This window comes from Amblyomma maculatum, chromosome 8 (assembly GCF_055883805.1).
Source record: "Amblyomma maculatum isolate TAMU_Amacu chromosome 8, ASM5588380v1, whole genome shotgun sequence".
Lineage (NCBI taxonomy): Eukaryota > Metazoa > Arthropoda > Arachnida > Ixodida > Ixodidae > Amblyomma > Amblyomma maculatum.
Window position 1 is genome coordinate 56,525,684 of NC_139351.1, and position 22,997 is coordinate 56,548,680.

The following is a 22,997-nucleotide window of genomic DNA, read 5'->3' on the forward strand; positions in this document are numbered from 1 at the left end:
TCTTGCACGTCATTGGCATTAGTCTCCAGGTCATATGTCTCGTGCATGAGAAGCTCCTGGTGTGATAAGTGCGTCCAGAAAACAGCCCATGGCATTAACCCTTGGTGCTGGCGGGAGCTCATCTCACAGAACGTAGCTTGACGAGAGAAAATGCTTTAGAAACTAAATGAATTAAGTGCACCTGCCGTACCAACTCCATTCTCATTGAAGGTATGTGGACCTTTCTGTGGGCTCACGGGGCTAAACTGACGTTCAGCGTATGCCCGCCATGTTGGTTTGTTCCCTTCTCTGCGAAGCGAATGTGCGTTATACGCAACATTCGCGACGTTAAAGAAGCTGCGAAAGAAAGTTCGCACATTATTACATATCCACACTCGCAAGAAAACCTGTCTTCGTGCCCAGTACTGTGAGATGAGTACCAATGTAACTCACAACAGGCTATATGTAATCGACAGTGACTAACCGACGTATGTCAGAAGATAATAGATTTCGTTCGCTGCCCTCGTTTCGCAATTCTCGCAAGGTATCACTTTATCGCATGCCCTTCTGCATCGATCTACAAAGCGCACTGGGAATCGATCCCCCATACCCGGCATGACACGCGTCCCACAGTACAGAATACGCATCCATAATACATGATGCCGTTTGAGAAGTGCTTTGCCAGCTCCTCTTGACAAGCACAAAGAGCATTCAGGATGGTCAGTATTAAAATTGAAAGATTCTACACCGCAGCCGTGGTTATAATGGCGAGTTGAATTTATGTAAGGCCATTGATTGTGCAACAAGGATGTGCAGAATATAGAACATACAGAAAATAATGTTGAAGACGTCCGAGCTTGAATAACAATGATGGTATTTTCCGATGTATCCTGGGAAAAATTTATTGTTTTAAGTATGTATTTATCGATTGAATATTGAAGGGAGTCCCTCAAGGTGGAGTATATTTGTATAAGTGAGTAATTACTCAATGACGTCCACCCAAGCGCGGCCATACGAATATAAAGGAAAGCTATACAACTCCTCCTCCTGATCCGAATCAGGACCAATTTTTGTTTAACTACGAAGTTTCTGAGAAAGCTGTATAGCTTTCCTTCGTAGCCGTAAGACTGCGCTTGGGTGAATGCCAATCAGCAATTACTCCCTTATTAAAGAATATATTTGGTAGCTTACCTTGCCTTAAGCATGTTTATTTCATCAAGTCGTCGTGTCTGACCTGAACGATCATGTTTAAACAGGATGCGTATTAAAAAACTAAACGCTAAACAAACTTTCACATGGACAACGGCCAACTACATTCTGTAGAGATCCCGTTCCTAAAAGCCAACATTTGCACATTTCGCTTGACGAAGGACGCCCGGTCATCTCTTCTGCGCTTCCTTCAAAGCGTTCGGAAGCAAGAACCAGAAAAGCTAGAAACTGTCTCAAATTCTTCAAACTTATGCATTATGTAATACTGCAGTATTCTTTTTAGACTATATGTTCAAGTCCTGCGGATTTTCTTCGCTACTCGGAATTGGCTTTAAATTTGAGCATTCTTCCCCTTTAGACTGGGACAAAGCTCACAAATCCGGGGAGAAGAAAGCCGCCATATAGTTGAGTGCTGTGAGCCGCGACATCGCATTGACTCTGGCCATAAGAAGACCATTTGTTCGAGCTTCTAGTCAGGGAAATGCAACATGTCGGCATTTTTTATGTACTCTCCCGTACTAAATAGGCAAAACACCGAACAAAACAGCTTTGTTATTCTTCAGCACGGCAAAAGGAGCACGTCTCTGGCCTTTGCGAGAGCACTTTGACGTGTGAGCATAGTCAGAAGCGTCGCAAAAAGAAAGCTCCCGCAATGCGGGCTTTGTGGGCTTTGTGTTTCGCTGTATAAAAACAACACAAAAGAAACGCAAAACACAATGCCTGCTTTTTTTTACTTTTCAAAGGCTTTGTGAACGGCGGCCAAGCTTACACTGACTCACGCGAAGCCATCGAACCGTCTTTATGCCCTAAAGAGAGTCCATACGGAACAAGGGTGCATCAAATCGATAATATGGTTAGAGGCAACAGGCTCGACTTTTTCTTTGTCTGTAGCAGGAGCCCTTCGTGCTCGTGGGGCTGTGTTTATTTCGGGGCCAGTGTGGGCAGTATAGATCACGGCGAAATGGTTCTTTTGTCCGGATCGATAAACAAGCATGCACCTGGACCTGACTCGCGGCTTTGGTCAACCGTGGCTAAAAGGAGGGCCGCACGCGAAGTCTTTCAGCCCGTATAATGTAGGCGGCCTACTGAAGCGTTCTAATGCGTCTTCTGGTGGGCTTGTTAACCCAGGCTCAACTCTCTCTTACTGCAGGTCAGCTATAAAATAGCTGAGCGTCCTTGCAATTGTCTTTGAGGCTCTGGGAATTTGGAAGAACATCGCGGATTTTTATCTATAAGGGTATGTTATGTTTTGAGTACATTTGTTTTAATTAATTAAATTAATTTGCACTAAGGCTGCAGAGTAAGAGCATTCGTCACAAAGAGAAGTACCCAAAGCATAACTTATATAAGAATACAGAGGAAAAGACGTAAAAATATTATAGGCAATAATTTTCATACAACATGAAAGAATTGATGGAGAATAATATGAAGCGGTACACGAAAATTACGTAACAAATAAGTTAATGAACAAAAACGCAGCAATTGGTTAATTAGCATCGTAACGACAGTTTTAAACTCATATGATCATTGTTGGTGGTTATTATGATACGGATAAAGAATTCCTTTGTTTACAGGTTTTTGGAGAGTCTAGTAATGCACATATCATTGTATTCCAATGGAGCACTGAGGGAACTTTTGTTGATGATTACTGCGATGGGAAGTTTATGGTGCTGGTTGAATTCACCGGGAGCGAAGTTTATTATTATTATTGTAGAAAATCTTACGAAACAGACAAAGGCAGTTATGATTTTGGGCGGGTAGCTATAGAGAAATGAGGTATAAAGGCAATTTCATCTTCGTAGCCTTAGCTGAACAATGGTATAGTTAGACAAAATTAAATGCTCTGAATGTTTCTGCACAGATACCAACAGGTGTGTCAGTGTGACGTGTTCAGAATATTATACAGATGAAGCATATTGCATTTGTGGTCGCGCGTACCTGGCGTACACTAATTTTAGTGATGATGGAGCAAGAAAAGAACTATATGCGTGGCAGAATTACGCCGCTAGCCTGCAAAATTCTGAGTCAATGCAGGACTTCAGCTGCACGGAAGGAGCTAATATGGGTACCAGGTCACCAGGGAGCTGAAGGAAACGAGCGCGCACACGCTTCGGCCCGAGCTTTTCTTCCTAGGAATCCTTCTACGTCCTCCCTTGCTGATTTAGGCTCCTCCTCTCCGCTAACAAAGTATTGAGAGATATTACAGCATTTGCGTCTTGAAAGGCAGACAATGCCGAATCCCGCTAAGGGTCTTAGTAAATTAGAAGAGTGTCATCTTCGAAAGTTACAAACTAAAATCCAGCAACTCTTCACGCCATAGAGCCCGAATCCTTTTCGGCGCAGTGCAAATTTTGTGGCCAGAAGGCAAACTTATACCATATGGTATGGGCTTGTCAACAAAATACTATTATTGCTATAATACATCAGCCAACGTGGGAAGGTTGGGAGGCGGCCCTGTCCAGCTCGTACATCGAGGAACAACGAGCCCGATCGTCGAAATAGCACGAGCAGCGGCTTTTGCCAACGGTGTCCCGGATTAGGGACCCGACCAGCCTTCCCTTAATCTAATCCAATGTGGCTTTCAATAAAAGTTTTCATCATCATCATCATCATCGAAGGTAACCTGGTGTTCTGTTTTGTTTTGGATTGTTCGGTGGCAGAAGAATGCATTTCACAGCTCGTGCTTGTCTGCTACGCTACATGACATTGTCATGTAAATGATTGACATTGTACACGATTTGCCATTGTGTGAAAATTCAGCATATATTCACGCATCACGACGAAAGGTTTCACCAAATGGTTTTTATTTTTCAAATGATGAATAAAATGACCCGTCGCCATGTCGGAATGTCTCTAGCGTTCTGCTGCTGATCCCATGGTCACGGACTCGATTTTCACTGCGGCGACGGTATTTAGATTAAATCAAAATGCAAAACACCATTTGTGATCTAATAAGTCGTATCAAGCCCCAAGTGGTCTAAGCTAATCCAAAGACCTCCACTGCATCCCCACGCGCTTCCTTTCATAGTTTTAAAAAGTCAGATTGCACGCTGCTGTGTCTACATTTGAGAATACATAATGTTTCATTTTTCTCGTATATCACGTAGTATGGAAAGCGGCCAATCTGGCAGAACAGGTGGAACGAGCAATATTTAAATTTGTCCTGTAGCCTATTGTTCGGACCTGTATGAGTGCACAATGAGGTGCCCCCCCCCCCCCCCCCCCCCATAGCGGGGTTAAAAAATTTCCTTTGCTCAGTTTTCAAGCGTTAGATGACTGCCCGTTAATTTGAGCAGCTTGTGCTGCGCCTTTCCTGCTACTATACATACATCGTAACATTACAAAGCGAATCGAAAAATCGGAAGCACTAGCAGCAGCAGCCCTCTATTTTTAGAATCCGAAAGCTTGGTGAGGACAAATAGGGCGCTCTTACAAAACTTCCACGGTGCCTTGCTTCACTTGGTTAGACGTGTGGCGCCCTCTCTATTTTGAACTATGCACTGTAACAGCAAGTGAAAGGCGGGCGTCAAGGACGGCTTCAATCTCGAAATTTCGCTTAATTGGAATGCTGAAGATGCGTGCGAAAAGAGCTCCTAGCGAAATCAACGCAGTTCATCTCAATCCGTAGAAAACGATGGCTGGGAACGAAAAGGAACCGATGCGAAGAACGCATGCGCCCGGACTTTGGCTTCTGACTCGAATGCACGCTTAATACGGTGCTCCATATATATCAGCCGTCGTATTCACCTATATACTCCATTCAATAATTTCCACTAGTTAAGACATCATTAGTCAATTAAGGATGCGCCTAAATCGTGTTCCTCTGTACCTCATCGTCTGCTTTTCGTCTGCTCGAGATGTATGCCTGCATGGTTGCAGAAAAGTATAAGTAGGCGTCCTCTACGTACCGAGCTCTGAAAGAACATACGAAAGTTTGAAAATTTCTATCTGAGCGATGTTACGCTGTTTTCCCATCCAAACTCCGTTCAGCTTGTGCGCAATTGTTAAATTAAAGGAGTTGTGATAGAGGCAACATAATTTCAGCCTATTGTATCATATGGTTTTTAAGCAGAAGCCATTTTCATCAGCAAGCCAGAATTCTCCTTTATGACCGGAAGAGACAAATCGTCCCTCAAACATACATGGAAAGTGAATGCATCGCTCATGGATCTTGCCGTAGATTAGAAGAGACATAACGACAACTCGATGCCCTATTGCAAGCGAGTGAAATGTATAGCAACAAGAATGAATCCAATCTGAACCAAGATAAACTTTGAACTTTCTACTCCCATAGAGCAGTACACGGGCGCCGTGTTTTTGTGCCTCCATCGAAAAGGGCTAGGATTGAACCTACGGCTTTGTATTCAGCAGTCAACCGTAATAACCAATGAGCCGTCTCGGCGGGAATAACTCACTGCAGTGGACATGCATGACGACGCAGAACATTCAACTCATCCGTCTTGTACGACGGGATGTTGATGTATACCTCTTGCATGGATGAAAGAAGCGTTTCTACTAGTACGCGAACACCTCGAACCGTACACATCCAACCAGCGATGTTCCTTAGCGACGTCAGCTCTGGTGCATCTAAACTTGGTTCACTGACTCGAGACATGTGAATTGCCAAATGTACAGGAGGCGCTATTAATCTCGAAATTACCAAAATCACAAGAATAAGACAGCAAGAAGCTCCTCTCACTTTTCTTCTCTATTCGACATAACATAAAAGCTGCGTTGTCTTTTTATTAATGAGTTTTGTGGAGCCCTATCAGTTAGGGTAATAAGGTGACAAAAGAGGCGCGAAACCCGCGATTAGAAAGATTTAGAATAGGGAAACCAACCAAGAGATAAGGTAAAAGCGGGGCGCGAGTGCGCTCGCGCAGAATGCTGCGATGAGTGTTGGTTTCCCGTTCTAAAACACGCGATGAGTGTGTGAAGGGCGCGGCTCTCTCTCTTCTTTCACTCCCACCTTCCTTTCTTCCCTTACGGAGCGGTGCAGGTGTCCATAGAGAAAGGTGTGACAGATACTGCAACTTACCTATAATATAATTTCACATCAAATTATTTCCGATCCTTTCAGTATATGACACCTCTTTGCTCTCCTTCACTACCTTCCATACATTTCCACAAGAGGCGGATTTTGTGAGCAACGAGAAGTGTGAGGGTTACTTCGTGTGTCAAACCTGAAGAAAATTTTGAACAATTCAGTCGACGCGATGTTGCCAGTAAACCGTGTAGGCAATATGCTTAGTATCAGCACTCCACAATCCAGAACAGCGGGAACGTTTCAAACACTTGTTTTCACTGCAAAGTAGCAATTACGGAGCGCTGTGGGGACACGAGAGCCGTGTGGCATCTCGCCGGCGTGTGGCTCTCATTTTGGTTTGGGCAAGTCAAGTGTTGTAAAACGTTCTGCATTATAGTTCCGCCTTTGGCGAACGCCAGCCAGAATGCCTTCCACCCTTCCCCTCGTTCCTTCTTCCCCCTTCCCCCTTTCCCGCGTGTGGCTCTCATTTTGGTTTGGGCAAGTCAAGGGAGTCCTATAGTGTCTGAAGGAGGGAGGCTGTTGTTTTGGAACAAGAGTATCAAGGTCATTTCACCACGTCGCACTTAGCGGAGATGTTTGCATCCAACAAGCTAATAGCAGTCATTGGAATAAGGGGGTGAAACGTCGCAGGGGAGAGGACGAAGAAATTTAATTGCTGTCTTAGACCATTCCATCCTCAGTGCGGATATGTACCATATGTTATTTGAAGAACAACAGCAACAACAACAACAAGAGTCCTACTGCGCCTAGGAAGAAGATACAGTACAGCCGAGCATTACTGCACATCCCGAATTCGCCTGAAAACACGTCCATCCCCGCCTACTTAGTAAAACAGTGCGAACAGCCAGCCGGTGTCAAATTAGGAACTAATTAACCGCAGACGTACCGGTCAGTGGTGGCAGAAATTTGAAATGAGGGCATACAGAAAGTAAACCGTTACTGTTCGGCGCATGCGCAGCGAAGAATTTGCCTTTAGGGCAAGTGGGCAACACGGTAAGTTTCCGCGAGCAGCAGGTTTGAGACCTATACCTTAAAAGGCCCCAAACCCAGTGGCTGTTTTTGCTGCTTAGATTACCGATATACGTACGAGATATACACAACGCTCCATTTCAACGGTGTTGGCGTCACCGGCGTTCTCAGGGCCGGCAGCGCGGGCGGTGGTGGCGTGACGCTGGCCGCGGAGCCCTCGTGCTGCGCCAGCGCCGACGACGAGGCGGACGCGGACGGAGGGGAACCCCTGGAGGAAGCGGCCTGCTTCTACGGCGCCGTCAGCCGAGAGACGGCTGAGTGGATCCTCTGGGAGCGCGGATGCGCCGACGGCCTGTACCTGCTGCGCCGATCGGGGCCCGACTACGTGCTCTCGCTATGCTTCGACCGCAGTGTGCTGCACTACCGGATACGACGGCTCGCCGGCGCCGGTGAGTGCTCACTGTGTTTCCCTTTGACGCCACAAGCTGTTCGCCCTCTTAGGAAAGCAATGCTAGGCTCGCCTACTGAGCGCATTATTCAGCGTCAGCTGAACGGCACCAACGGCCGTGAGATCTGGAGCTGCACCCCTGCTTTGGCGTTTCACAGGCGTCTGCCTTAATATGCGCGTCCCAAGCTAATAATATTATTGCAAAAGCATTAATAGGCTATATTGGTCAGGCTAAACCGTGGACACAAAACGTTGTCGCCAAAAGTGAAGCCACGACTGTGTATGCGAATCTTAAAGCGGTGTTGTACAGACGTCCACAAAGAGTGTGTGCTAGATACTGTGCCTTTCCCACCTTGTAAACCAATTACGAAAGCGTTACTAGGCTATGTAAAATTAATAATTAGTGATAAAGATATATTCCTGGAAAAAGAAATACAATAGCATAACATAAGTAAAGTAAAATTAAAAATAAAGAAATAAAGAGTAAAATAAAATAAAGATAAATATTAGAAGGCAGCGATAATGCTTTCGCATTCTCACAATGCTGCAGTGATCTATAAGCTTTTTTTTTTCTACGCTGCGTGCATAATCAGCCTTGTGTGCAGTATTCAGTTTAATCGCATCCCCGGCACGCTTCACGGACTCCGGGCAAATGCCATCGCCTCTTCAAAGTCGCACTTTCACTGTTCTGTACTCAGTCAATGGCAAACGTACTGATTTGTAAACAGCGGTGGATATATACTCCTACGCACATGCGATATGTACACAAATAGGCCATGGACACTATGTTGCCACGTGATCATATCGGTTTTGGATTTGTAAGATTTCAAATACACGGCTACACATATTGTCACGCACCCTTCCATCACCGCGTCTAACAACCCCCCCCCCCCCCCCTCTTCATTAATGTTGAATCATCGCGTAAGTCTCTCCCTTCCTTTCCTATAAACCAATCAATCTCATCCTTTCCATTAACTCCGTGACGAGCGATTGACAGGCGCTTCAGTGTGTGCGCTTATCACCTACTATGAAAGCAATTTGTCGACGGCCATATCATACTCTCCCTACATGGTGGAAAAGCCTAGCAAATCAATGAGAGTCCTTCACTGTTGACTTCAAACGCTCTTTCGATAGCCGGCGCGAGGATTCGGGTAAAAACCCGGCTTCGCTCGGCGTCAATTCTAAATTATTTTGAAGGATGTCTTATAAATAGCGCAAATTAGAGTAATTCCATGCATTGTGAACGCAGGGCATGTTGTAGCCAATCTCCAACACCATTTCCGATATCATTTATTGCACTGTGATGCCTCCCAGAGACAAGGCAGCATAGACGGTCGCAGCTGCCGCAGTGTGTTGATTGAGATGAGATTCGTCAACTGTGTCGCAGTAGGTTTTGTTGATGTCTTTTATACATCAAGACAGAAATGTTTTCCGCACCAAGTTGCTCTCTATGGCGGCTGCGCCCCTACTAGCGACGATAGCGCCATCGCTCAGGTCAAATACGAACCCGTGTCAGAAACGGCGCCACTTTTAACACGTGTCCCGAACACAGGCGATGCGTTGGCCTCAGGCATGACGGCCGTTCAGAAACATGTCGCCCTCCAATCTCCTCACTTTCCACACCCTCCTCCCCCAACGCGGCGGGCTTGGTTAGCCTCTGACCAGCTGCAAGATCAGTTGGCCTTGGTGACCCTGGCCCAGGACATTCTTAACGCCTAATGCAATGCGTTAAATAAAGTTGTTTCCTCCTCCTCCTCCTCCTCCTCCTCCTCCTCCTCCTCTCCGCTGAACAATAAATGCAAGCTCATAATACACAAAGATGCGCACTCAAAACTGCGACGCACAAATGTGAGCAACGAGAGAGCAGCTTCCTTTAAAAAACTTATATTCACATTGTAGCATTGCGAGTTGAAAGGGTGGAGGGAGACCATAATCCAACTGCTGTGTAGAGGAACCGTATACTTAACCTGCAGGGAGAAATGACAAAAAATGTTGTCGGTGCTTCCTTTCTAGCTAGTTCCGAATCCGCCAACTCCAGATTTTCTTATCGCTACCACGTTTATCGCTATAGCGTTAACAAAGCGGCATGCCACCTGTCATTTGTCCCTATCGGCACGTAGAACAATGGAAGGAGGGAAATCCCGATCTCCACTTGTAAGGGAAAGGAGGGGGATACCGGCGGGTGGCTGCCATGGGAACAACTCAAAAAATGTCATCATTGAAATTAGTTTGCAAACCTGATAGTTAAGATTGACTCGGCAAAATCGAAAATTACAATGAACGACCTGTAAAAATGATGATCGCCTCCAACGATTCAGCAAAAAGCAAATCTGCTCAATAAACTTGAGCGAGGAAGCTTTAATGAGGAAAGGAATAGCTTCATAACAAAATATACTAATATGAGAAAGACTTGGCATAAGAGAAACAGTTAAATTAAAAACAGACTGAATCGTAAGGCACTGAAATCACTCAGTGATAATTGAACGCCTCCGTAATGCTTAGCACACATTCCAAATATTGCTTTTGCATGCCAAAGAGCGTATCGCAGACTCACCAATGCCTTTCCCGGTATTTCGATGTTAGAACTTTGCTCCATCCCTTAGAGGCAAGGCGTAAGGTTAGACAAGTTCATTTCGGGTTAGCATAGCTTAAACTCGCACTAGAGCGCTCATGTTGTGCTCTGTTCTGCGCGCAATTTTCATTTACGCTTAACGCCGTCTGTGGTCGTTGCGGCGTCGCAGGCGTCGAGCTGTGCGGCCTCCCGGGACAGCAGTTCCGCGACCCGTGGGCGCTCCTGGAGGGCGTGCAGGGTCTGGCGACGAGACCCTCGTTGCCCTGCAACCGCGCACGGGACGCCATGCTGCCTCCCACCCATTGGGGTCTCTCGGACGACACCGTGCGCGCCTTCATGTTGCTCAAGGCGAGACATTGGGGCATGGACGTGAGTATTCAGGGTTATCGCCACCCACATATTCTGTTCCTGCCCGCACTCTGTGCACGATGTCGCGTCACCCATGAAAACATCCCAGAGACCAGAAACGTTTTTAAGATGTAACCATAGTTGGACTACGGGCAAAATGTGCAGTCTGTTGCTGACGCTAACCGAAGCCTTGCGGCGTTCCCATCCCGTTACTGCCTTATCCAGTTATTGCCTTGCTCTGAGTCAAGCCGTGTGATGGAAAAAAGTTTTTGCCAGGATCCGCAGGTCACTCAAATATGTTATTGCGAGTTATCAGCTTTATCGGCCCTAAGCTGAGGGGAGGATTTCCGCGATGCCTACATATATTCAAAATGTTTGAAAAAGAAACTGTATATTTTTTTTGCGTGTCAAACTTGCATAATTAAATTGCATTTAAAACAGTTCCCCTCTCTCGCTTCATATTCCCAACGTCCACGTCACCAACTGGAGGGAAATCTGGCAATCACGGTGACGCCTTGTTTCTTCCCCTGCATTCGTTTACAAGCTGATTGCAGTGCGATGGTCGGGTCTCTGTGATTGGAACACGTCGTTGTATCGACAGAGGCCATCTTTTACTGTCCATATCATCATTTATTATCATGGGGCAGTGAACGGGCCCGATTCCTGTCGGCTGTTTGTGAGTACGAGAGATGAGGCAGTGGAGCGTTCATGACCCGATTGGAGAGCTCTGTAGCGAAGACTTCAACGATCAAGGCAGTGATTTCCCATAATCGAGTTATTCCTTATTCCAGTCCAAAGACATTGTTTGCGCAATGCAGTTAAAGCTGTGGTATCCTCGAGCATATATAGTTTGAGATGCTCATGCGCAGAACCTTAGAGCGGCGCACTGCCCCTAAACGCAGCGCCACCTTTGTGCATCTGCTAGCTTTTAAAAAGGCGATGACTTCGCGAATTTCAAATAGCGTTGAATTTCACACAAGCGATCTGGGCCCCAGCCTTGTGCTATAAATATTATAGGATGCTATATAAATTGTTTGTATAAGCTGAGGTGTGTCCGTGGGTCTCTTTACCTGTGCATCCTTTGTTGATGTTATTCGGATGGAACGTAAGAAAATGCCTCCCAAGCTAACGATCAGAGCCCAGTGCCGGTACCACGGCCGGTACACATATGTTGCGTCCTTATTTTTTATCACGCGAATTGGAGTGGCTACTTTCCTTAATACACTTTCCTTAATAAACACGTTCCTTATTTAAACTCAGAACATGCTCGTTACTTATCTCCAGGTTGCGTAATGTTTTTTTTTTTTCTTCGCTCTTTCTTATTTTAACTCTTATGCTTGGATCACAATGTGCTCCATTTCCTAGTAGCATTTGGAATAGCATAGAGGCTATTCAATGTATAATTTGCCCTTCGTGCCGCAAAAGTTACGCCTCAAAGTTTTCCCGTATAGCAGCAGAGTGGCCGCATATGCCGTTCGCAGGAGCAGCAGCTGGAGGGCAGCCCCACTCCACCGTCTCCCCAGGGAGTCCGCTCCGACAGCGGAGGCGGAGGCGGGGGCGGCGGCGGGGCACCCGGGGACCTGCGGTCGCTGCTCAGCAAGACCCTGCACGAGATACAGCCCTGGTTTCACGGGCGCCTGAGCCGCGCCGACGCCGAGCGGCGGCTCCAGGACGCCGGACACATGGACGGACGGTTTCTGTGAGTGTACTGCTTACGTGTGTGCTTTGGCTGTTTGGAGAGGTGACGAAAGGAAGGGCGTGTCGACCTAAGTTCCGCGTTCACGAGAAACGATTCAGAAACCAGGTGCCGCAAAGTGAAGGTCATTGCGTTGGTGCATTGCAAAGAGTCATGGAGGAAAGGAGGAAAAGCGCACTCGTCGTAGAGCAGGAAGCCTTTACCGTCCTGCTCGCTTTGTGCTCTAGCTGTTATCTCATTTTTTCTTCCAACAGCAAATGGTGTATGCCTAGACCAAGGATTATCCAAGAGTTGGTAGCTATAGAGAGGCTAGTCAGATAAAAGAGTTCGTCAGGGAATGAATGAATGAATGAATGAATGAATGAATGAATGAATGAATGAATGAATGAATGAATGAATGAATAATTGAATAATTGAATCACCAGAATGGACTAATAAATGTTGGCGAATGGTCTTAACAAAGACGGAACAGCTTATATGTTGGCTCGGTATACCGCTATGATCAGATAATTAAGAGTTCAGCCGTGGGTACGTAGTTCACCGAAAGTGCCCGGTCATGGTCGCTCCAAAACGTGAACTTAAACGGCTCAAGCTAATGTGAAGCTGCTAAGCTTCGAGCAAGCGCTTCGGCGCCACTTCGCCATCTTTACAACACGGTTGCGGTGATGGTGCGTGTTGTTGCTAGCGACTGACAATTCTGGTTTTTCAAACTTCTATTGGATGAAAACAATATCAGCGGCATATTTATCACCCCACCGTCAAATCACATTTAATGACAGCGCCCGCTCCAATGCCGATACAGATCAGATCGACCTGAATATAAATTTATGCGTGGATAGACGGGCTATAGACTTCAATAATAACCATCATCAGAGCGAATATAATTTGTAGGCTACGTGCATAACGCCTTTTTTTTTGGGGGGGGGGGGGGGGGGGGGAGAAGGGGCGGATGGCGGAATTTTACACTCAAACATCCTACGGGGACAGCGTTCCCACTTGGTTAAAGAGGGGTTTTATATGTGGGCTGGCAGGAGCTGCCAACTTGGGTCTCTCGTTTCACATGGGACGCTTATGTTAGAATCAGCCTGCCAGGACCTTGGCATTTCGTTACCCCTCTAGGCCACTAAGGCACATTCGGTTAAAGCGGGGCTTTATGTGTGGGCTGGGGAAGAAGAAGAAGAATTAGAATGCTCGGTCACCCGCAGCTATTGCTTTCGCTCAATATTCGATTCAGCAGCGTTGCACTCTTCTATTTTTTTTTCCTTCGCGCCTGGGAGGAATGTACACAGTCCAGTTTGCGCATGCCAGTCTTATCAAAAGAGCATTTTCGTAATTTATTCCTTCGCTATATTTGCACGCTTCCGGGAACATGAGTATACTGTATGCAACTTCATTCTCAGTGAACTTACGCTGATAGAGTCTTCAACTTATAAAAATGAAACAGACGCCACCGCACCACCTGCCGAGCGTGAAACGGGATGCGCAGCGCAGTCATTCGTAAAATCGTGCGGGTTAACCCACGACACTGATTTCATCGAAAATCGTTTCACGAGCCCGTCCGACCATCGCACGGCGGTCTCTCGTAGTTTTTGTAGCTAGCATGTAATTGAATGACAAACTCTGGCAAATGAACGTCGGGATTCTTTGAGCAGAACCCGTATGACAATCTACATTTGCGGTAATATAATAGCCAGAAGGTACAAATAAACCCACCTTCGTGAATTCGTGCGCCCGTAAATATAGCCTTGGAAATATTTTAGCAAATTTTTCGTTTAGTTTATTTGTTGTTTTCCCCTTATAGTCCTGTAATTATGCGTACACACTGAATATTTTTTCTTTATTCATCTAAAGCTATGACACCAAAAATATTGCGAAATGAAATAAACTCTTTTGATATGTGTATATTATACTACGATATGTATATTATTATAGGAGTGTTAGCAGAAAAGAACATTCAGGAGTTCATTTCCGCAAACGCAGTTTTGTAAGCTGCTGATGCGGCACATGGCCTCTTAGCAAAGATCTGCGCGAAATAATAAAATAATATCGGGCGATAGTGGTAACCCTGAACCATGAAGACAGCCAGAAGTCCCATATGATGCAAGCAATTTTACAAGTTGTTGTTGTTGCGACTGCAGGAAAAAGGAAAAGAAAATGGCCTGCTACTGGCTCTGTAGCTGGGCTACCTCCGCTGCCTAGTGCGGAAAGAGGAGAAAATAGTGAATAAAGAAAGAAAACAATCGAGGATAATTTGGTGACTAAAGTGGTGAAAGGCGAAACCCTGAGAGCTGAATTCTGCTACGCGACTATTGCGCATGTAGCGATGACTGCTGCTAGGAGTAAAGCGAGCGACTAGTCTTTCACATTCTGCGAGTGCATTTATTCAGTGAATTCTGCTTGGCAGCGACCAGACCGTGCTCCTTTGTATGTTCGCAGTTGTTCTACGTTTACTGTTGTGTAGTTGATTTTACCGGGTGCGCGACAGTAATTAGTAATTGCTATCAATTAGTTAATAAGTAGCAATTATCAATTCGTAATTTATTTATTAGTAATTTGTAATTAATTGGTCATAATTATAAATTGATCGTTGATTGCCATATGGCCATATAAGGCACGTATTCGCGCATACTATGGTGGTACTCTGTGATTGGTCGAGACGTCCATGACGTCATCCCACCTCGACATATCAGGGTCGCCGCAAAAGCGTCAGTTTTGCTGACGACAACGATGAGGCAATAAAGGCTTTCGCCTTAAAAGAGGGAGAGAGGTAGACGCGCGTCGCAACAGCTTCGGTGGCGGAGTGCAGTGACGGCCTACAACATGTACGACCGCCGGTGGCTGGCGAGCACCCGACGCAAACAGCGGGGGCTTATCATTTTCAGCCCCGTAGGGCCAGGAACAGCCTCCCCCCCCCCCTTCCTCTCATCCAATTTCACAAGCTGTCGAGACAAACTGGATATTTGTGAACGCGCTCAAAACTCCATGGGCCAAAACGTGCTCAACGCGAACTACAATGCAGATGGCTGCCTTACAGTAGTCACTCAATAAAAACTGAGGTAAAACTGGTAGGTAGGTTCAACACTGACTGCTTAAGACGATTAACTAGTAAGGGAGAGGTTATCTGAAGGGACCATTACGCGCAATTTGATAAATCATTCTCAATTACATTGTCACTGCTGCTGCTGATTAGGACGTTAACTGCGGCACTAGCACAGCACGGATATTTAGGTTGTAACTGACTTACTTGCAAGAAGATGCAGGCCCGTGAATGTAACGGGTGTGGTCGTAGTGCGCATTTATCCGAGTGCAGGAGCTTCAAATTCGAATCAGTGGTGTATACGGAGAGAAGCGGTCACTGAACATTTAAAGCTTTGGAAATATAACAAAGCACTGTCGCCACGCGTGTAGCGTCGCTGCTGCGAATTAACTAACGATGGTCCCTTGGGCTCGCTCCTTCTTTGTCTACCATGCAGTCTAGCTTTGCTATGTGCCAGCAAATGTACCTGTACTCCGAAGTGCGTGAGTGTCCCTTCCTTTGCAGAGGTTTGGTCAGACAGTGACGGCAGCAAATGTGTTCTGGATGGCGTTCAAGTGCATTAGTGGGATAACATAACTGTCCGCCCGTATTTTCCATATATACTCGTTGGTTTTTGTTTCTTTGTTCCGGTGATTCCTTTACACTGATGGCAGTGTGCTTATATTTTCTATCCTGCTCACTGCATCTTGATTACTTGCACGACACCCTATAAAACTCCCTGTATTTTTTTCCCCGCAGTTCATCGGAGAATGTGCTTCGAAATATCTCAACGAAAACCGGAATAGTCATCATACTCTACTCAAACGCTCATATTTGACAGTCATAGGTTAACTCATTAGTGCCGCGGAAACATAATGAACCCTCGGGTAACTATGGTAACCGTAGCAATGAGATTACTAAAATGGTCCTGCCGTTCGCTTTCCTTATGTTTCATTAATTAAAGTAACGTGTCCGGTAGCGAAATAAACAACCATGGTTACTATATTTTTCTGATTGTCTTTGCTCTGTCCCATTGAGCGGTCTTAATCCAGCTTTGCAAAATTCTGCTCTTCTTAATCATACTTTTAAAAAGGCAAGCCACGACAGACATTTATAGAGGCTTGAAGCCGTGGGTTTTGTAATACTCTAAGAGGAACCGTTTTTTATCCGGCCTCATTTTTCTCCCTTGATTACGCGAAACACTTGAACGCCCCGCCGCGCTGGTTTATTGTTTAGGGTGCCCGATTGCTGTGTCCGAGGATGCGGGTTCGAATCCTGGTCGCAGCGGCCGGTTTTCGATGGGAGCGAAAAGCGAGGCACCCGTATGCTGTGCGACGTCAGTACATGTTAAAAAGAATGTGGTGGTTTAAGCATGGCTTGAACCTAATGATAGAGCGAAAGAGGTGAGTGTAGCAGCGAATTTTTTTGCGGACACCTGGATTTAATGTACCGCCGTCAAAGCGCTCAAATGAACCTTCTGTCCAAATAACTCTCTGTTGTACGACAGAGTTATCTGACTTCTTTTTCCTCTTCTGCTTCTTCCTTTTTCCACTTCTTCTTCGTCTCCCACGGTGCCACGGTGCCACGCCGACTGCTTGAAAACTTAGCGCAGTGTAGCTTTCACTATAAAACCTCACGTGGTCGAAATTGGCGTCTTACAGTCCGAATGACTTTGGTACGTTAAACCCATGAAAATAAACTGAATCAAATGAAAACACCTGTATGGATCAGCAGACCTCCACAACTCCTTCAGACGTTTCAGCACTGATAATAATGGTTTTCCACAAAACGTCCACATCCGTACAGACCCTTGCTGTCACGTTTGCCCATATCCATCTCACTTCTTAGTGCGAGTCTCCCTTTTGTTGCAGCCTTGGTCATCGCCCCGACAATAGAAACATAGCGCCTGTTCATGCGTCACCCGCATACGCTACCTCGACTTATGATTCGCCGACTATCTTGGCTATCATTTCGGCGCATGTCGTAACTAGTAAGCTGAAGAGAGCTCTAGCTCCTTACTGCGTTGGCCCAGCGCTTTGTATACGACTACGCACATGGCGGAATGCCCCGATCGATCGGCTTTGTGAAAAGCTCGACCCGCTCGGAAATCTTTGCACTTCGGCTTAAGTGGCAGACTAATGAGTGTAGCTAGGAGCCTGCAGACTGTAAACGTATTTCAGAACAGACGTGGTTTCACGGTACGAAGCCAGATGCTAAACCATCGTCTTAGTCTGAAGCACTCTTCAGCGCAGTTTCAATTGTCACATGCAATTTTTCTTTTATTATTTTTTTCGAGGAAATGTGATTTGTTAGGAGTCCACCTATATTTTGTCTCAACATAGTAGCTGTGCAAAAGTGCTTTTGAGCAGACTTTCTTTCCTGCCTCATTTGTACTGACTTCTTTCTCCCCGACTCGCCGGTGCAGTGTCCGTGAACGCGACGATAGCAGCTATGCCCTCTGTCTCAGCCACGGCGGCTCGGTCAAGCACTACAAGGTGGACGTGACGCCTAGCGGAGAGTTCGCAATCCAGGACGGGCAGCGCTTCCCCAGCATCATGTCGGTAGGCAAATGCATGCACTTTCACATCATGTCCTCCACATAACCCTCTGCCCTTTTCCCGAATATGGATGGAATAGCGGCGCACTGAAGTTTGCCAAACATAACATACCATATACCCTGAAGTGTTGGTAATTGTTGGGGAAATAGTTATTGAACTTAATTTTTTCATACTGTTTACCATTCCGATAACAATCAATTCATCTGCAGGTCGTTCATCAGACTTCCTTTTTTTTTAAGACTGGCCGACTACTTTTCTATGGCAGCCTGACATTTTTTTGTGAGCACATATAGGAAAAGCATAACAAGCAAAATGCTGGTGCTCATAGAAAGCTTTGACCATTTTTATCACTATGTACCTTAAAATAAATTGCAATATTGCACAGTTACCTCGCATTTATTCAAGAGGACACGTTCCATGGATTTTAATGCGTCTTAATTACATCGCAAACATAAGAAGCAAAATTTCGTAATACATCGAAAGTTTACGCCCTCCTGCTCAACGCGTGCATAACAGCCCCTTATAACTTGCAGTTGACTTGCAACATACATACATACATACATACATACATACATACATACATACATACATACATACATACATACATACATACATACATACATACATACATGCATGCATGCATGCATGCATACATACATACATACATACATACATACATACATACATACATACATACATACATACATACATACATACATACATAAATACATAGATACACACACATACATACATACATACACATATACATAGATACAAACATACATACATACATACATACATACATAGATACAAACATACATACACACATACATACACACATACACACATACATACATACACACACATACGCACATGCATACACATACACACACACAGATACGCACATACACATACACACACATACGCACATGCATACACATACACACACACACAGATACGCACATACACATACATACACACATACGCACATACATCACACATACGTACATACATACACACACATACGCACATACACATACATACACACACATACGCACATACACATACATACACACAGATACGCACATACACATACATACACACATGCGCACATACATACATACATACATACATACATACATACATACATACATACATACATACATACATACATACATACATACATACATACATACATACATACATACATACATACATACATACATACATACATACATACATACATACATACATACATACATACATACATACACAAGGTGGTCAAAATTTCCGGAGTCCTCCACTATACAGCGTCGCTTCAGTCGCTTTGGGACGTCAAACTCCAAAACAAAACAAAACGATACATAAGGTGCGTACATACATATGTGTCTATGTGTGTATGCATTTGCTACATACACCGCACACATAATTGATATAGTCATATATGTGTATATGCGCAGAAATATCTCATAACCTTGGACCCGTGCCGTGATTCAGAGAGTGAGAGCCGGTGGGAAGCGAATGATGTATTTGTGGAGGTAAAAGAAAAACTAAGGAGAAAGCGTGACATCACGCGGCCAACCTTCGAGAGCCAAGTGCGAACCCTAGGGTCATCTACGCGGATACCTCACTCTTAAAACACAGTGGCCGTGCAGCGGTGGTGGTTACGTCAAAGGACAGGCTGATCGCCAGTGGCCGTGGCCCTCGCACTCGCACTGCCAAACGTGGACACCATGTTCACCGACTCAAACAGCCTACGGAAGCTTCCGTAGGGGGGTAATCTCCTCCGCGACCCGAGCCATTCTCTCCAAGTGCAAGTCTCCGGGAAGAGCCATAGAGCTCGCGTGGGCCCCGGCTCACTCGCAGATAGCAGGCAACACCATGGCCGACTACCATGCCCGAGAAATCTCAATCTGGGCCGAGCACGAGCCGGAAGAGCTACCGCATCCGGTTACCAGCTTTCGGGAGGTTACCCGGATGTACTGAGAGAAAAAGTGGAGACTGCCAAGAACCACATCCCAAACTCACCAGACAACAACAGGCGATCCGGCGTCGAGCGCAGGCGGGATGGCTTGCGCATCCCGTACTAATGACTCGCATGTACCCTGCGGAACACGATATGCTCTGTCCTTTTTGCAAAGAAGAAAGAAAAGGGAACCCTGCCGCACGTTTTGGCAGAATGGACAAAACTCAAGGTCTCCCTCTCCCCTTCCTCCCCTTCCCGCCAGTACCCCCAATTCCCAACCCCTTGAACCATGATGGGATACCTTGTTATCCAGCCCCGCCCTATCGATTCAGCTCGCACTGTCGGACAGGGGCCAGGAGCTGCTGGGAACATATGAGCCCCGAAAATAGGGAATCACCCGTCTGGTGCCTGCGTGCACCACGGATGTATTTCGGGCCAAATAAATGTTGATTCATCATCATCATGATTTTTTCCTCCGTGGATGTATTTGTTGAAATTTGTAGACTGCTGCAAGCGCAAACGAGTTTGTTCGACGACACCCTTCACAGCACAACACAAACACAATCTCATGCCACCGTGGACCTATTAAAAAAGACTTCGGACAAGAAATGGGATTCCTGCGTCACCGTCACGCGCGTATTCAAGCAAGTGTCTATAAATGGACATGTTTATTTCGTTTTGCGCCCGTTATCTGGAGCACCAAATGTGGCTGCTGCGACTTCTCGCCTGTCTTCCCTGCAGAGTCATGTCGACCGAAACTTCTCGTCCAACGCATCGGTAAATATTATGCAAAGTTATTAGTTACGAAGTAACAATTTCAGCTGTCTTTGGGCGACTACTTCCGTCTTATTATGAAGCCAGGTGCACGTGCGTCAAGCCGTCGTAGAACGGCCTTTCACTTGTCCTCTTCTACACAGTACGAATGAACGAACGAATCAATAAATTTCAGAAAATCGAGCCACATATACTTACGCATATTACGTACGAGTATTAATCTTTCCGATGAAGAAGTCGGCAGCTGAGCATTGGCAATTTATTCCACACATTTACTCTTCTAAGCATGTAGACCTTGCATTTATCACATATGAGCTCGTAAATATAGATGCAGTAATGTTTTCATTTTAGAGATTGATTTCATGTTTTAACTTAATTAATGCACTGCATCACTGCAGGATTATTATTATTATTATTATTATTATTATTATTATTATTATTATTATTATTATTATTATTATTATTATTATTATCATTATTATTATTATTGTTATTATTATTATTATTATTATTATTATTATTATTATTATTATTATTATTATTATTATTATTATTATTATTATTATTATTATTATTATTATTATTATTATTATTATTATTATTATTATTATTATTATTATTATTATTATGTTAAAGTTGTTTATTACCTCAGGGCATAAAGGGAATGAAGACGCTTTAAAAGAAACGCACTTGATACTTTACGCCTTACTGTTCTACGGAGGTGTCGCCAGCATAAAGGCGACGTTAAGAGCCACGATATTACGAAAACTAAAATTCCTCGTTTTATTGTACTGAGCTTTCAAAAAGATCTGGCAAATTTATTCGGGGTTGAAATTGCAGCATAAAGGTTCTCGCTGCCTTGTAGAATGCGCCTACTTGTTAACTGGCGTATACACAAAATAGGTTGAGGCAACCACCTTAAAGCAGGCCGACAACCGCTGACAAAAAGGCGGAGGTAGCGACAAAAGGCGGACTCGCTCCAAGAAAGAAGGTTATCTCCCATTTCTCTATGGAGGACCCGTAACGCTATTTCAACTTCTATTTACTTCCCGAAGTTGTATTCGAAATATAATTACTTTTAATCTGCGCTGACCCTTAATCTAATCTACGTACTCAGATGCGTTTGCAAAAGAAGCAGCGCTTGGATTAAATTTACTTTGGAATAAAAAGACAGCAAGGTTAGCAGAGAACCAATTTTCATGCTCGGGCCTCTCGATATCTGGAATTTGCGATGACAGGCGCTTACGCTAAAGATGAGAGGCTCCCGTATTCGAAGCTGTGCTGCATTGAGTACAAAGTGATCATCAGCCCCTTTTTGTCAAGGTAGAGATAAAAAGCAAATTAGGATATACGTGTTTTGTGACGCTGAAGCTTAGGCGTTCCCTTCGATATTCACAACTTAAAGTCTGTTATTCAACGGACGCGTTTCGCTGTAAACGGCAGCCGATCGGGTGCTGACTTACGGTAGCATGTGTCGGCAAGGCTTAAACAATCTAGTGGTAGAAGTGAAGTTACCAGACATTAAATCTTTACCATCAAACGATTATTTATTTTGTCGAACGACGGAGATCTGCGCAAGCAAATAGAAGCATCGCTGGTGTCTGATATGCAGGAGCAAATCATCAATCGTTTATTATTTTCATCTGTTTAGTATTGTTTATTTATTATTCGCCTTAAAAAAAAACTCTGTGCTTTATATGAAACTAAGAAAAAGGGCCGGCTAAAGTGTTGATAATACATATGTATATTACACATCGATTAAGAACAAATTAGCGGCACACTTTATCTCCACCGTTAAGGGCATGACGCGATAGCGTTTCGCACACACGGGCGATGTTTTCAACTTTTTCATTACTACGTTTTTTATTTTTATACCTCGGCACTTATAATCAGCAAACATTGGCAAACATTAACACTACGGCACCTTTGAATGCATTCTTATTTCTTATTTTTGTTGTAATAATAAATTGGTCAATTCCGCACGCTAAACTTTCTTAATCAGCATCATCAAGAAGTGGCTGAACATTCTGAGCATTCTGGCACCTTCGAAACCGCCTTTATTATATTTTTTTACATCTCATCAAATAACTGCTTACAGGGATTTCATTCAATCATCATTGGCTATCGCACAGCTATCAATCATCCCTACAGTCACGATTTACCATAACGCGGGTTTTTACGCATCCCCCGATAATTTCCGGCATGCGATGCCGACTACTGCGCCGACAGCTTTTCGAACAAATTAGCTGTATAAGCTATCAATTGAAAGGAGAAAAAAAAGAACGGAAGGAAGACGCAACCCTCAATTGGGAACTGAAAGCGCTCAGCGGTGACACTGTTTTTCCTTTAGTTATCAAATTATAGGAAGCTTACCTACGTTGTCTGCCCCATTCTTCGCCCTGCCATCAGATTGGC

General features: G+C 44.8%; 1 protein-coding gene across 1 annotated transcript in view; it reads left to right on the forward strand.

The window, feature by feature from the left end:
- The first annotated feature begins 7,185 nt into the window (after nucleotides 1-7,185).
- The window catches only part of LOC146181198 (tyrosine-protein kinase SYK-like), a 52,563-nt gene continuing 36,751 nt past the window's right edge, over nucleotides 7,186-22,997 (forward strand). The window contains exons 1-5 of the mRNA XM_084575722.1: nucleotides 7,186-7,228; nucleotides 7,306-7,653; nucleotides 10,394-10,593; nucleotides 12,054-12,271; nucleotides 17,710-17,845. Of these exons, the coding sequence (XP_084431848.1) occupies nucleotides 7,186-7,228; nucleotides 7,306-7,653; nucleotides 10,394-10,593; nucleotides 12,054-12,271; nucleotides 17,710-17,845 (945 nt within the window). The remainder of the gene's footprint in view (nucleotides 7,229-7,305; nucleotides 7,654-10,393; nucleotides 10,594-12,053; nucleotides 12,272-17,709; nucleotides 17,846-22,997) is intronic.